The sequence below is a fragment of the Bufo gargarizans genome, chromosome 2 (assembly GCF_014858855.1).
Source record: "Bufo gargarizans isolate SCDJY-AF-19 chromosome 2, ASM1485885v1, whole genome shotgun sequence".
NCBI lineage: Eukaryota > Metazoa > Chordata > Amphibia > Anura > Bufonidae > Bufo > Bufo gargarizans.
Window position 1 is genome coordinate 23965006 of NC_058081.1, and position 10843 is coordinate 23975848.

General features: G+C 45.6%; 1 protein-coding gene across 1 annotated transcript; it reads right to left on the minus strand.

Annotated features, from left to right (window-relative positions):
* Positions 1-241: 241 nt before the first annotated feature.
* LOC122925528 (olfactory receptor 1019-like) lies at positions 242-1207 on the minus strand. Its single transcript, XM_044276885.1, has one exon. The coding sequence runs from the start codon at positions 1205-1207 to the stop codon at positions 242-244; it is 966 nt and encodes a 321-aa protein (XP_044132820.1).
* Between the last annotated feature and the right edge of the window lie 9636 nt (positions 1208-10843).

A 10843-nucleotide genomic window follows, 5' to 3' on the forward strand; every position in this document is an offset into this window, starting at 1 on the left:
CACTGCCATGATGTACTGAATCTAATGAGCCCAAGGGAAAAAAAATCCCAAGAAAGGAATTTTCCTGTTGTACACCAAGTTTCAAGCTGTCTCCTGGCTTTTCTGCAGCATCTTTAGGAGGGATACCATAGTAAAACATTATTGCTGCCCAGTATTTGGGGAAACCAGTCCCATGGCAGGCTCACATGCCCAATCTGGTAAAGCTACATGGTCATGAGCTGTCTGTAGATGAAGTGTCTTGTCATCCAAATGTTGAGTCTAGTAGATAGAACTTTACTTTTATACCTTTAAATAATGTTACAACAGCTCCCCAAACCTCTTTATTTCTCAGACTGTAGACCAAAGGATTTAACATCGGAACCAAAACCACATAAAGCATTGACAGTAACATGTCCTGTTCTTTAGATTCTTCAGATTCAGGTTTCATGTACAAGAACATAAGTGGTCCATAGAATAATATAACTGTGATAAGGTGGGAGATGCAACTGGAAAATGCTTTCATACATCCTGCTGAGGAACGGATCTTCAATATGGCAGAGAAGATAAAAATATAAGAGATTATAGTGAGAATGAACTGTACAAGAGATATAAGGACAGTTTCAAAGAACATGAAAATCTTCCTGCTTGTGACATCTGTAGAGGAAAGAGCAATTACTGAGTTCAGATCACAGAAGAAATTATTGATAGTATGTGAATAACAGAACTCTAGTATGGAAGTAAGTATTGTATGTGATAGGGAATTTATAAAGCCAACTAGCCATGCAAAAGTAGACATCGCAATGTACACGTTCTTCCTCATTATTGTGCAATATTGTAAGGGTCTACATATTGCCACATAGCGATCATAAGCCATTGATGTCAGTGTGAAAATTTCACCATTAGCACATAAGATGAAGAAAAACATCTGAATCATGCAACAATGGAATGTGATTTTATGATCTTGGCTTAGTGTCATCGTAAGTAGCTTAGGAATACAAGTTGAAGTGGATGTGATATCTACAATGGCGAGGTTACACAAGAAGAAATACATTGGGGTGTGTAAGTTTGGCACCAAACACACAAGAATTATAATTGTCAAGTTTCCCAAAAAAGCCATCAGATAAATGATCAATAATCCTAAAAAGAAGTAAAGCTGTCCAACTGAAGACATTGAGAAGGCGACAATGTGAAATTCAGATTCAGAGCTACAATTTATGCAGTTATTCATATTGTTGGCCTGCAGACAAAAATGTAAAATGTTCATCAATGTTTGCATTCAATTGCATCAAAATCTCTGCCACAATAATAAGGAATCCTTTAGAAATTAGGAAAGAACTGCCTCCCTACTTCCCTTGGGGATGAGCTCTATTAGCTAAGACTTAAAGATAACCTTTAATGTTGAACTTGCAGTAAAGATTAACAGACTGATATATGCCGTAGTTTTATGAGAAAATATCTAGTAAAAATTGTATTTTATTCATTTAAATCTCTGCTCTTTCTATGCTTAAAATGTTAAGGCACCAAGTCGAATTGGGCTAGTAGAGATCAACATGAAATTCTCCTCTTGTGATTACTGTAAGCACTTAAAGAGGCACAATATAGGATGTAGTCCAGCTCTCTTAAGACATTGGTCTTAATAAATGTGCCCCTTAGTCTTTTTTACTTCGACTTCCCTGCATTACCAGGATCTAGCCAATCTCCAATGGCGCAGAGACCAGCTACTGTATCTGTTACATAAGCAAGGCCCACAGCATTGCTCTGATACTGACAAATTATAGTGGACATCCTCAGAGGGATGCAAAATCACAGCCTGTTTTCAGCATTCATATAAAAGGGGCCAAGTCTTGGTAAAGGGGAGCAGTAGAAGAGGGGGAAAAAAGTGCAGTGATCTGGGAAGTGGTGGGAATAATGGTAAGTAAGCCATTACAGGTTCTTTTAAGGGAGTATCTTGGCTCTGAAGAACTTTCCGTTTCCATGAATAAAATTAAACTTACTGTATTTTCAAAATTAGCAAAAGACAAGGAAAAAGTGGACCTGTAAACCAATGTGAGCCCTCAACTCAGATGTATACTATTGCCAAAATGTATTGGAAATTAGATTATTGGATGAGATTAGTTTAGAAAATCTGAATTTATAGGAAATAACATCCAAACACTAAGGTCTTGAGGAAGCGTGTGTCACCTGCTTTTTTACATCCTTCCCGTCTGTGTTGTATTTTATGAAATAATGAAATAAAGGACATTGAATTTTATGGTGAGTGCCACACTTTCTTACACTTTCTGCCCTCTATTGCGTGTGCTTTTTGTAATAACCATAGAATATGCACATAATACAATGCAATACATTATGGAAGTGATGAATACTTTCAAGAAAAAGTAAGTGAACCATTTTGAATGTCATGGCTTTCTGAACTGATTACTGATAAACTGGTGTCTCATGGACATACAGCCAAGTCCATAAATATTGGGACAACGACACAATTTTAACATTTTTGGCTCTATACACCACCACAATGGATTTGAAATGAAACAAACAAGATGTGCTTTAACTGCAGACTGTCAGCTTTAATTTGAGGGTATTTACATCCAAATCAGGTGAACGGTGTAGCAATTACAACAGTTTGCATATGTGCCTCCCACTTGTTAAGGAATCAAAAGTAATGGGACAATCGGCTTCTCAGCTGTTCCATGGTCAGGTGTGTGTTATTCCCTCATTATCCCAATTACAATTAGGAGATAAAAGGTCCAGAGTTCATTTCAAGTGTGCTATTTGCATTTGGAATCTGTTGCTGTCAACTCTCAAGATGAGATCCAAAGAGCTGTCACTATCAGTGAAGCAAACCATCTTTAGGCTGAAAAAACACAAAAAAGCATCAGAGAGATAGCAAAAACATTAGGCGTGGCCAAAACAACTGTTTGGAACATTCTTAAAAAGAAAGGACACACCGATGAGCTCAGCAACACCAAAAGACCCGGAAGTCCACGGAAAATAACTGTGGTGGATGACCGAAGAATTATTTCCCTGGTGAAGAAAACACCCTTCACAACAGTTGGCCAGATCAAGAACACTCTCCAGGAGGTAGGTGTATGTGTGTCAAAGTCAACACAATAAAGAGAAGACTTCACCAGAGTGAATACAGAGGGTTCACCACAAGATGTAAACCATAGGTGAGCCTTAAAAACAAGAAGGCCAGATTAGAGTTTGCCAAACGACATCTATAAAAGCCTTCACAGTTCTGGAACAACATCCTATGGACAGATGAGACCAAGATCAACTTGTACCAGAATGATGGGAAGAGAAGAGTATGGAGAAGAAAAAGAACTGCTCATGATCCTAAGCATACCACCTCATCAGTGAAACATGGTGGTGGTAGTGTCATGGCGTGGGCATGTATGGCTGCCAATGGAACTGGTTCTCTTGTATTTATTGATGATGTGACTGCTGACAAAAGCAGCAGGATGAATTCTGAAGTGTTTCGGCAATATTATCTGCTCATATTCAGCCAAATGCTTCAGAACTCATTGGACGGCGCTTCACAGTGCAGATGGACAATGACCCAAAGCGTACTGCAAAAGCAACCAAAGAGTTTTTTAAGGGAAAGAAGTGGAATGTTATGCAATGGCCAAGTCAATCACCTGACCTGAATCCGATTGAGCATGCATTTCACTTGCTGAAGACAAAACTGAAGGGAAAATGCCCCAAGAACAAGCAGGAACTGAAGACAGTTGCAGTAGAAGCCTGGCAGAGCATCACCAGGGATTAATCCCAGCGCCTGGTGATGTCTTTGCGTTCCAGACTTCAGGCTGTAATTGACTGCAAAGGATTTGCAACCAAGTATTAAAAAGTGAAAGTATGATTTATGATTATTATTCTGTCCCATGACTTTTGGTCCCTTAACAAGTGGGAGGCACAGATGCGAACTGTTGTAATTCCTACACCGTTTACCTGATTTGGATGTAAATACTCTCAAATAAAGCTTACAGTCTGCAGTTAAAGCACATCTTGTTTGTTTCATTTCAAATCCATTGTGGTGGTGTATAGAGCCCAAAATGTTAGAATTGTGTCTATGTCCCAATATTTATGGACCTGACTGTAAGTATTCAGACCCTTTTCTATAACATTTGAAATTTAGCTCTGGGGGCTTCCTATTTCTCTTGATCATCTTTGAGATGCTTCTATACCTTGATTGAAGCCCACCAATGGTAAAATCAGTTGATTAGCTACAATTTGGAAAGATTTAGCCTAAAGATGAACAAAGTTTTCAAGATTCAGTTTGTGCACCAGAATAGAGAGACAGCTTTTTCTAGACAGACAAGAGAACCAGAAAGTCTCAAGAGAAATTTACCCTGCTTGGTTGACTGGCCCTGTGCAATACTCTTCGGGGTGTTCTTTATCTTTAGAAAGACCAAAAACAGATAGGATATACCCTCTTTTCATTTTTATCAGGCAAGCTAATTTACATACTTTTGGCTTCCTGGGAAAGATATTCAAATTAGCTTTTCTTCCAAAACAGAACAGAATGTTATTTAGAAATGAGCAAACTATTTGAGGTTCATACAATCAGTAGCGTGCCACGGGTGCCGGCTCTGACGGGGGTGCCAGCAGGCCCAGAAGCAATGAGCGCTTCCATCAATACAGATGGAAGCGCTCATTGCTGGAGCGCTGACACCCCTGACCCAGTCCCACATACTGCGGCACGGCAGGGAGCAGAGCGCATAGTCCCCTGCCCCGCCGCAGATCACTGCCATAGGCTTCAGGCCTAGTAGGCCTGAAGCCTATGCGGTAGTGAAATCCCGCCACAGGTGCGCGTGATGATGTCATTGCGTGCGCCTGTGTCGGAACTCAGCAGCACAGTGCCGGGACTCTGCAAGCAAGCGCAAGTATTTAGCTTTTAGGGTTTAGCTTTTTTTTTTTTTTTGGTGCCAACTTTGGGGGGACATGAGGGGGCCGGGGGGAACAGAGGACGTATGGGGGCAAACTTTTATTTTATATTATAATGTGGCAACTTTGGGGGACATGAGGAGGGTGCACACAGGAGGACGTGGGGGGAATATGGTGGGATGTGGGGGGGCAATTTATTATGGGAGGGATGGCAATGTGGGGGACACTACTGTGTGGGGGGGCAGCGTGGGGGACACTACTGTGTGGGGGGCAGCGTGGGGGACACTACTGTGTGAGGGGCAGCGTGGGGGACACTACTGTGTGGGGGGCAGCGTGGGGGACACTACTGTGTGGGGGAAACACCTGTGTGGGGGGGCAGCGTGGGGGATACTACTGTGTGGGGGGGCAGTGTGGGGGACACTACTGTGTGGGGGGGCAGCGTGGAGGACACTGCTAGGTGGGGGGGCAGCATGGGGGACACTACTGTGTGGGGGGCAGCGTGGGGGACACTACTGTGGGGGGGGCAGCGTGGGGGACACTACTGTGTGGGGGGGCAGCGTGGGGGACACTACTGTGTGGGGGGGCAGCGTGGGGGACACTACTGTGTGGGGGGGCAGCGTGGGGGACACTGCTGTGTGGGGGCAGCGTGGGGGACACTACAGTGTGGGGGGCAGCGTGGGGGACACTACAGTGTGGGGGCAGCGTGGGGGACACTACTGTGTGGGGAGCAGCGTGGGGGACACTACTGTGTGGGGGACACTACTGTATGGGGGCAGCGTAGGGGAAATTACTGTGTGGGGGACACTACTGTGTGGGGGCAGCGTGGGGGACACTACTGTGTGGGGGAAATTACTGTGTGGGGGACACTACTGTATGGGGTCAGTGTGGGTGGACTCCTGTGTGGGGGGCAGCGTGGGGGAACGGTGTGGGGGAAATTACTGTGTGGGGGGACTACTGTGTGGTGGAAATTACTGTGTGGGGGACACTGCTGTGTGGGGGCAGTGTGGGGACACTACTGTGTGGGGGCAGTGTGGGGGTACTAATGTGTGGGGGCAGTGTGGGGGAAATTACTGTGTGGGGGGCAGCGTGGGGGACACTACCGTGTGGGGGGACTACTGTGTGGGGGGGGGAGTGTGGGGGAAATTACTGTGTGAGGGACACTACTGTGTGGCGGGCAGCATGGGGGCATTGCTATTGGGGAGGCACTGTAGAGGCCAGTCTATTATTTCTGGGGACACTATACAGGGATTATTACCTGGAGCACAATATAGGGTGTTATTATTACTGGGGGCACTCCAGGGGACATTATAGCTGCTGTGGACACTATAGGAACATTTGGGGTCATTTATCAAACTGGTGTAAAGTAGAACTGGCTTAGTTGCCCATAGCAGCCAATCAGATCTCACCTTTCATTTTTGACAGCTCTTTTGGAAATCCAGTTCTACTTTACACCAGTTTGATAAAGGACTCCAATTATGTCTATTAGGGTAACTATTTTTTCAGCAGGATAGTACCTGGGGCATTGGGGGGCACAACGGGCACAGGTAATGGGGGTGGCAGCCGGATGACACTGTGGGGACACCAGGATGGGGAGGTTGATTGAGAAATTGAGAAATCTAATGTGTCTGTGTTACAAACTCTGTAGAGACGAGATACGGCTGAAAGAATTTCTCATGGCGGTCTAATGGAGGAGAAGAGGAAATAGAAGGTCTACATGACAGGAGATGTCCCTGGATGTAAGAGGTATGTGGTCAAGTATTGGGGGGGGTGCCAGAGAAATGACCCGCCCCTGGTGCCAAACACCCTGGGCATGCCACTGCATACAACGCATTAGATTGGCTGGCTATGGGTGGTAGTGGTAGTAATGGTAGGAACATAGCATCAATAGTGGTGGCGGTAGGGGATTAGCAGAAACAACCAGCAGCTGAGCCTGTGCGGTAGCAGCAGCCATTTGCTACATGTTGGCAAGCAGGCAGCAGCATGATGGAGGCAGCAGCAGCCATACGGAGCATGATGGCAGGCAGCAGCAGTGGCATGATGGAGGCAGTTATACCAGCCTTAAGGAACATAATGATAGTTAGGCAGCAGCAGAGACAGGAAAGCGGCAGCAGCCTTATGGAACATGATGGTAGCCAGGCTGCAGCAGTGCCTTGATGGTGCCAGTGACATGATGGAGGAAGTAGCAGCCATATGGAACATGATGGAAGGCAGGCAAAATTATGGTTGGCAGAACAGCAGGCAGACAGAAAGCAGCAGTGGCAAGATATGGCACGGTCAGCAAGACCAGATCTATTAATTGGTCTTAGCCGGAGGAGTCTGAAAATTCTCCCGAATTCAGGCTTGGTTCATTTGTACAGAAGTGATGTATTTTACATTAGCTAAAGACAACTTGGTCTGTTGCGCAAGCTTGATGACCTCACCATGTAATCACATAGCCTCACTGTGAGCAAGTGGATGAGGTGAGTATAATTTTTTTTTAACCCCTGAACAGTTTATACAGCATCTGAGGGGTCAACTATCAGGAGGTGGTGCGTTCGCTGTTCCACGTCATTGTGTCCGCTCCATACAATTTGACAAAGTAATTTGAATCAAATTCCTTGTTGAAATTCGACAAAGCAGCCGAATCAAATTTTTCAAAACTTTGCTATTCTCTACTGGGAAGACTAAGGAGATGATGGTGGACTTCTTCCGCAAACACAGACATCCTCCTAAACCAGTGGACATTCAGTGGAGAAATATTGAGATAGTCAACACTTATACGTACCTGGGTGTGCTCCTCAAAAATAAGCTGGACCAGGCAGAAAACATGAATTCACTATACAAAAAGAGTCACAGCAGGCTCTACCTGCTTAGGAGTCTGAGAGCATTTGGAGTACAGAGGGCGCTTATTAGTGCCTATTTCAACTCTGCAATGACATCAGCCATCTTCTTCGGAGTGACCTGCTGGGGTAGCAGCATCTCAACCAGTGAGAGAAAGAGACTTGAAAAACTGATTTGAAGGGCCAGTTCCGTCCGAGAAGCCCTCTAGACCCAGTGAAAGTGGTAGGTGAGAGAAGAATACTATCCAAGTTGACCTCAATGCTGGAGAATAACTCTCATCCCATGCATAAGTCTGTGAGAGCATTGGGCAGTACTCTCAGTGACCGAATGCTTCACCCCAAGTGTGAGAAGGACCACTATCAGAAGTCATTCCTCCCTGCATATGTTAGGCTTTACAACCAAACACGGACCCAAGAAAAGATAGACTGCACTCATTGCCTACTGGGTTCCTGTGGATATCATTCCATCCAGAGACTGAATATCTTTTAAACTATGATAATGTATCTATATCCTTTATTTTTTACTTGTGATTAGGGTTGAGCAAACCCGAACAGTAAAGTTCGTACCAAACTTTAAAAATTTTTGACCCTGGACCCGAACATTTCAGTAAAAGTTTGGGTTCGGAGTTCGGCAATTTCTTAGCGCTTTTTGAAAGGCTGAAGAGCAGCCAATCAGCAAGCGTTTAACTCTGTGCCCTTAGAAGCCATCACAGCCATGCCTACTAATGGCATGGCTGTGATTGGCCAGTGCAGCATGTGACCCAGGCTCTATATAAGCTGGAGTCACGTAGGCTGCACGTCACTCTGCTGTGCCTAGTGTAGGGATAGGATGCTGCTGATGTGAGGGAGAGAATAGGAAAGAAACTTTAATCAGAACTGCAATTGAACTCAGCGATCTACATAGATTTAGTTGTGTGGGTGCAGTGCACAAACTTTTTACTCTGCCCCGAGCCCAGTGACAGAGAAAAATTACTTTTATCCGTCTAGAAGGTGGGCGGCGGTGACCATATTATGCAAGCTCAGTGCACCAGCACTGCATATATGCGTTTTGTGACATTGAAATCCAAGCTTGAAATACTGCAATAATAATCTGGCTTTTAAAAAACCCACATTTTTGGCAATAACCTCCATCTTGGGCCTCTGCTGCATTAGTCAGTGTGCAATTTAAGCTAGAAATACAGTTTTATTTTTCAGCGTTTTAAAAAAAACACCCTTTTTGGGCAAAATACTCCGTTTTACAGCCCTTGCTGTATTTGTACGTGTGAAATTCAAGCTTTATATACTGCTGTCATATTCTGTTAGTAAAAAAAAACACCCATTTGGGGAAAAATACTTAATATTGCAGCCTTTGCTGCATCTGTGATTGTTAAAAACAAGCTTGAAATACTTTAATAATTTTCTGGCTTTGAAAAAACACAAATTTTTGGCAATACCCTCCATCTGGGGCCTCTGCCGCATTAGTCAGTGTGCAATTTAAGCTAGAAATACAGCTATAATTTTCTGGGTTTTAAAAAAACACCCATTTAGGGCAAAATACTTAATTTGCGGCCTTGTCTGCATCTGTCAGTGTGAGATACACGCTTTAGATACTGTTGTTCTATTTTGGTATTAAAAATAAACACCCATTTTGGGCAAAATACTTAATTTTGTAGCCTTTGCTGTATTTGTCATTGTGAGATACAACTGTCATGGAACCATGAACCAGACGTACAACAGAGATAGGTGGAATAAGAAGGCTTTATTGAAAATCAAGCCGTAGCTAAAGTCCAAACGGATGGCTAAACCGAAGCAGGGTCTTGCGTAGACGGAGGTCAGGAACCAGGAGGGTAGTCAGACGTAGCCAGGATCAGGAACCAACGGGGTAGTCAGACGAAGCCAGGATCGGGAACCAACGGGGTAGTCAGACGAGGCCAGGATCAGGAACCAGAAGCAGCAGCAGTCTTTGAAGCATGTGCACACAGGAGGACCAAGCAAGGAACTGAAGCCACAGACCTTCTATATATATGAGCTAGGCATCCAGCTCCTCCCAGTGGGAAGGAGGAGCCGCAGGGTGGGAGGCTACAAGAAACCCAGAAACCAAGATGGCCGCCAGCACATGTCAAACGAAGGAGAACAGTGAGAAGGTAAGACCATGACAGTACCTCCCCCTCAAGGGCCCCTCCTCCGTGGAGTAAGGAACGGTTTCAGAGGGAAGCGTGCGTGGAAGGCTCGGAGCAACGCAGGAGCATGGACATCTGTGGAGGGAACCCAGGAACGCTCCTCTGGACCATAACCACGCCAATGGACCAAAAACTGCAACCGACCGCGGACCAGGCGTGAGTCCAGGATATTGCTCACCTCATATTCCTCACGATTGCCCACTTGGACCGGACGGGGCCGAGGAACCGAGGAAGTGAAACGATTACACACCAATGGCTTCAACAGGGAGACATGAAACACGTTGGAGATCCGCATGCCAGGAGGAAGCGCAAGGGCATAGGCTACCGGGTTTACCCTGTGAAGCACTCGGAAGGGACCAACAAAGCGAGGCGCCAGCTTGGGAGTGGGCACTCGAAGGTTGAGGTTGCGGGTGGACAACCATACACGGTCTCCGACCTGGTAGGAAGGAGCGGGCGCTCGTCTGCGATTAGCCTGGAGTCTCTGGCGTTGCGCAGAGACCTCAAGGGACCTCTGGATCTGTACCCAAGAAGTACGTAGGACGGAAAGGTGATCCTCCACAGCCGGAGTATCCTGGGGAGAGAATACCTCCGGTAACACGGCAGGTTGGAACCCATAATTGGCCATGAAGGGAGACGTCCCAGAGGAAGAGTTCACCGCCGTGTTCCTGGCAAACTCAGCCCAAGGCAGGAGGTCAACCCAATTGTCTTGGTGATCGGAGACATAGCAACGAAGGAATTGCTCCAAGGCCTGATTGGATCGTTCTGCGGCCCCATTGGACTGAGGGTGGTAGGCCGAGGAGAAAGAGAGATGAATCCCCAACTGGGAGCAAAAGGCGCGCCAGAACCTGGACACAAACTGACTCCCCCGATCCGACACAATCTCCTTGGGCAAACCGTGCAACCGGAAGACCTCCCTGGCAAAAATCGAGGCCAACTCTTGTGCAGAGGGTAACTTCTTGAGAGGAACACAGTGGCACATTTTGGAAAACCGATCCACAATCATGA

What these genes read in the sequence shown, in the direction of transcription:
- LOC122925528 (XM_044276885.1), bottom strand. Translation starts at nt 1,207, where the DNA reads ATGAATAACTGCATAAATTGTAGCTCTGAATCTGAATTTCACATTGTC.